The 5,268-nt window shown below is 45.7% G+C and overlaps 1 protein-coding gene across 1 annotated transcript; it reads right to left on the reverse strand.

Moving 5' to 3' along the window:
- Nucleotides 1-1,130: 1,130 nt before the first annotated feature.
- LOC115139847 (natterin-3-like) lies at nucleotides 1,131-5,268 on the reverse strand. Its single transcript, XM_029677673.2, has 3 exons — nucleotides 5,164-5,268; nucleotides 4,832-4,955; nucleotides 1,131-2,425 (listed from the first exon to the last, which is right to left on the reverse strand). The coding sequence occupies exons 2-3, from the start codon at nucleotides 4,953-4,955 to the stop codon at nucleotides 1,341-1,343; spliced, it is 1,209 nt and encodes a 402-aa protein (XP_029533533.1). The 5' UTR covers nucleotides 5,164-5,268; the 3' UTR covers nucleotides 1,131-1,340.

Raw genomic sequence — 5,268 nt, forward strand, 5'->3', positions numbered from 1 at the left:
TTTCACAACAAACAAACAAAAAACAGTGTTAGATCAAGTCAATGCCCTAACAATTCTCGTATCTACATTCTGGTGTTTTTCTTTTTATAGAAGATTTTAAAAAGCATACATTTCAGGATTGAGAGTGTCCTATTTTCTGGAATAATCAAAAAATCTATAGTTCTGAGTTACTGTGGTAACATTACATCATACAAGCAGCTCACAGCATCATTCCCATTCCAAAGGCTACAGACACCAGACCCTGCCCTGACGCAATCGATAAGGGGAGAGGATTCAGAGTGATACAGAGCACACCTTGGCCATTATTCCACATGAAGGAAAATTACTGGAGCATTTCATCTCAGCCATGAGAGAGGGAGAACAGAGGGCATGAGACATATTTTATTCATCCCACTGGTAAGTGCAGTCACAGTGGAGGGAGGAGGCTGCAGGTCCATTCCTCTAGGCCAGAGGTTTCATACAGACTGGCCGCCACATCATGGTCTTCTCTACTGTACAGACCATCTCTAAGAAAGCACTTGTATAGCTGTCAATAATTGTCAATAGCAACTCTGAGTTGGGCGCAGCTGAGTGCACAGCTTTCATGTAGAACCCTGATACACCTCTCTTCTTAGACACGGTGTATAGTTGCAGTAAGCAGTAAGTGCTTATTGACACTGTGGAAAGGACATGCACAAAACACACACACACACACAGAGATGTCCACGCAAGGACGCAGGCAAGCAAGCACACACACACACACACACACACACACAGAGATGTCCACGCAAGGACGCAGGCAAGCAAGCACACACACACACAGGTTGTGTAATCTGATCCCAACTTCCATCTCGGGCCAGCTGTCAACTATTCCTGCTCTCCAAAATCCATTAGCTGTTGCTGCCCTCTGCTGCTCCATTATAGTAATTGCAATGGAGGGAGTTATGAGCTGTACCGTAACGTCAGTAGCAGTAATTTGTTAAGCCTATCAAATTGTAGATAAAAAAAGACAATAACAAGGAATTCAATAAATATAAAGTGCAATATTTCTATGTGAAACAGATAAAGGCACGTGTGTGTATTTGCTGTGATTTCCTTTCACAAACATAAATTGTGAAAAAGCTTTTGAACAGAAGAATCACAGGAGTCAGTTTTGCCATTGCATTGTAGTTTACACTTGGTCAGGAACCACAAACTGTACAATACTTATGCAAAATGTACATCACATTAATCAGTGTTGGTATAGCCTTGGAAGTTACAGGAAATCCGGACCATATACATTGGAACATATACTGTACACTTATGAGTGTAGATAGATTTATTAGGTTCAGAGTAATGAGTCAGTTTGGATGAGATCAGTCTTAAGGACAGGGTTTGGAGTCTACGACAGGCTCACAGCGGTCCACCACGGCCCGGATCTCGCCAATCTGAATGCCATCGTACACCCCAGAGATGGAGGTCCACTGGGTCTCTCCGTTGCGGTATGTACGGCTCAGCCTGGCTGTGAAGGGGATGTCTGCTGTGATCTTACGGCCCTCCATGCGCACGCTACAGGAGTGGTTGGGTGGCACCTTGAGCTCCACAGACACAGAGTGGCTGAGGGCTTCCACCATGGTGGTGCCCCTGTTGAACTGCAGGGTCTTCTCCCCACTGAACTCAACCCCTGCGGAGCCGATCAGGGGGATCTTGGCGGTGATGCCGGCGGTGATGCCCAGCATGGTGGTGCGTCCGATGTTCCAGGTGCTCTCCACCTCCGACGTCTTGGAGATGGTCACCGTCTTCACCACCGTCTGGCACTCGTTGTTGGTGACGCCGGAGAGGCGCATGGTCTCAGGGGGGTAGTGGAACATTTCCACCTCATCAATGCCATACTTGACATGGGAGATATGCTGGGTGTAGGCATCTCTGTTGATGGCCAGGACCTGGTAGCTCTTGTACCAGTACTCATCGCCCTCCCAGGGCAAGAAGAAAGCCTCGAACTGAGGGACCACCTTCCCCAAGCCATACTTGTTCTTCCCAACGTAGATGCCCACTCCAGAGCATGTTCTAACTGAGTGTTTGGGCAACGAGCCGTATGAGTCCTCCTTCCACTCAACAAACTCAAAGTTGTCTCTGTTGGCCAGGATCTCAAACTCTGAGGCTTTGTACTCTCTCTCACCGTAGGGGTATTGGCAGTACGGGCCCTTGCTAGGAGTGTAGAAGCCGGCTTCGCAGTTGTATTTGCAGATGTAGTCGGTGCGTTCGGTGTAGCCGTTGTAGATGCCCATAGCTGCGGTGGGGAGAGAACCATTCCAGCTCAGCCACTGCAGGTTGACATTGTCCCCGAACATGAATGGAGCAGGCTTCTGTTGGTCCTCAAACTCAGGCGGGTTCTTTGGACCCTGGATAGGACCATTACTGGACAGTGGGGGGACCTTTCCTTCCAGCACTGGGTTTAACAGGGACACTGGAAGACAAAGAATACACTGGACATGTCAGAATACCAATACTTTAGTCCTAAATAGTAGGCAATTTGAGTACGCATATTTTTTTGGTTTAATAGTATGCAACATTTCGAAAATCGAGTATACTTTAAATGCCCGCATGTCATACTCGTTTTGGCTTTTGTCAATGAGATATGGGGATGCGCTATCGAAATCAACGAATAGCAGGAAACAACGCAATCGTACATGACACATTCTCAGTATGAGAAAAAAAATGATATTTTATAGTAGCCTATGTGATTTTTTTATTTTTATCGAGTATGGTTTAAATGTCAGGATGTTATAGGCCTACTCATTTCGGCCCTTCATCTAGTAGAATTTGATGCACACTTTTCCATAACGCATTGGAAGAGGTGGGCTGGGGGTTATAGGCCCTAGTTCTCTTCTAGTAGCCAAACAACAACATTAAGCTACTTAAATGGGAAGACGCCGAATAGCGAAGCTGCTGCGGTGGTGTTCAAATGTAGGCCAAGTAGTTTTTGTTCTCCTGAATATGATCACAAGTATTGCATCGTAGGCTACATCTTTGAAAACAGAAGTCTTTAAAAAATTTTTTTTTTACCCAAAGTGGATTTATGTTTTCCCATTGAAAAGTGCTTCTTGTCCTCTTGGCCTTCATCAGGGCTTTTCAAATAAATACTAAACCACCTTTTGATTTCTGAATGTGTCGGCACCAGGGACTCAGGATGTGGCTGCATGATTGATGTCAAGTTAATCAGGCCTTTTGATTTGAACATATGGTTTGTCTTAGTTTTGTAGGCTGAGGTCGTTAAAACATACGTGAGTGACGATGGTGTCAATATTGGAGTAATTGGCCAGAACCGTAGACAGGAGAGAGTTGATGTCATGGACACGGGCTCCTGTGTGACAGTGGACCTTGGTCGGTCTACAGACCGTAGGCAGGCCAAAATCTCTCACCGTCGAGCTGCCCACAATGATGGTGGTCGTGATGGAATCCGATGGGTAAACAACCTACTGAACTGTGGTGGTCATGGGGGAGGGTTTCTCTGGGCGGCCGCCAGCTGTTGGTATACACCCAGGATCTGTAATGACCCCCAGGCTGGTATGTCCGTCTTAAGCGGGGAAAAGCTGTTTGATAGCTGGATCAGACCTTCTCGGATAGATGGGTGGCCAGACTGCCTCTCCGATCTCCTACGCCTTGCGAGTGTCCAGTCTCCCAGTTGAGCTTTTAATATCTGTCAGTTGGATTAGGACAGATCAACGCCACCTGACTCATCGACAGCTTTGCTACAGGAGGCATTTAAAACTGATATTCAGTTTTCCCTTGGTTACAGCAAGGTCGGTGTACATAGAAAGCAGGTTGTCCTTTTTCCTTGCAGCCGAGCTAACAGCCGGAGAATCACTTCCCTAAGACGCTTGATGGTGGTGCTCTTAGGGCAGACAAATCCCTGTCCATTTTCCAGTTACACCTTATCTTCAACTTGTGATTGTGTGGAAATCATCTCACACCTGAAGCATTTGTGCCCAGCCATGGATAAAAATACAGATGGGCTAACACTGCTAGAGTTACCCTGCTCCATTTTTATGATGTCTAGCAGCTGCTACTCAACAGGAATCCGGGACAAAAATGTGAGGTAGAAACTTAAGCTACGATTAAAAACTATTTAATAAAAACTATTACATAAAAACAACAAACCGGCAGTACACTGTTCTGTTGCGTGCTATGATGACGTCCGTTGCGTGCTATGATGACGTCTGTTGCGTGCTATGATGACGTCCGTTGCGTGCTATGATGACGTCCGTTGCGTGCTCCTATAGCGCCATGATGATGTGTCTCCTATATGTTACAGCACTTTGGTTTCCCTAATAAATATGTTGAAATGGAACCAAATGATCAGTTTCTGTATGCAGTCCTTTAAATAGGATAGACGGACTATATGGGCTACATTATAGGTCGAATGTGATAGTCTGCCTCCAACCAGCCTGAGTAGGCCAATAACTCCATTCCTATCCTATTCAGAGTTTAGAGAAATTAATCAAATTGGAAATGAGCTATTATCAGGTTGGTTAATGTGATGCATTTTTATGTAAAATGTGAAAAAATGTATCCGCACATAGCCCCGCCCCAGCCCACCTACTCAGCCAGTCAGGAGCCAGTACTGCATTGAGGCCGTGGCATACTGCAAACGTTTTACTAAACGGTACATGCTAAATAGTATGTGATGATGAGTACATAGTATGCAGTTGAAGTATGTAGTACGCTGGTATGGGTATTCGGACACGGATACTGTCACAACATGCACCCATTACTGTTGTGTTGAAACAACTGACTTTCTGAATGTTTTCTGTTTTCCTTTCTAAGAGGTTGAACGCTGGGATTGGTTGAATAAAAGGGGTATATAATTTACCCTTCTGTCTCAGTGAGCTCTTCCTCACTATGTCCTGCAGGCTGCCTGGAGGGGAGCCTGCATCCTGGGCACAGGACAGCCCCAGGTGCAGCAGGGAAACGACCACCAAGACGAACAGCTTCATCTGAGGAAGACCAGGAAAGAGGAGGAATATTAGGAAACATTCAAGTACAATAGTGGTTACCACTATAGCTATAACACTATAGCGTTACACAAATTCACGTTAAATCAACATGACGTTGCATTTGAAACGTTGTGTTAGCGATTCTTCTTCCATTAGCTCCATTGAAATAGTGCCCTAAATGCACAAGTAGAAGAGCCAGTGCACTCACCCTCACAGTCTTCCCTCAGTGAGCAGTGAACCTGTCCGTTCTCCAGGGTTATATAGCTAGCTCCTTTATGACACTCGTAAATTACAACACTCACTCTCTCAGGGC

Source organism: Oncorhynchus nerka, linkage group LG13, assembly GCF_034236695.1.
Source record: "Oncorhynchus nerka isolate Pitt River linkage group LG13, Oner_Uvic_2.0, whole genome shotgun sequence".
In the NCBI taxonomy this organism is placed as follows: domain Eukaryota; kingdom Metazoa; phylum Chordata; class Actinopteri; order Salmoniformes; family Salmonidae; genus Oncorhynchus; species Oncorhynchus nerka.

What these genes read in the sequence shown, in the direction of transcription:
- LOC115139847 (XM_029677673.2), bottom strand. Translation starts at nt 4,955, where the DNA reads ATGAAGCTGTTCGTCTTGGTGGTCGTTTCCCTGCTGCACCTGGGGCTG. An exon ending in GAGCTCACTGAGACAGAAGG is followed by an intron (nt 2,426 to 4,831) that starts GTAAATTATATA and finishes TTTGTCTTCCAG; the next exon opens with TGTCCCTGTTAAACCCAGTG.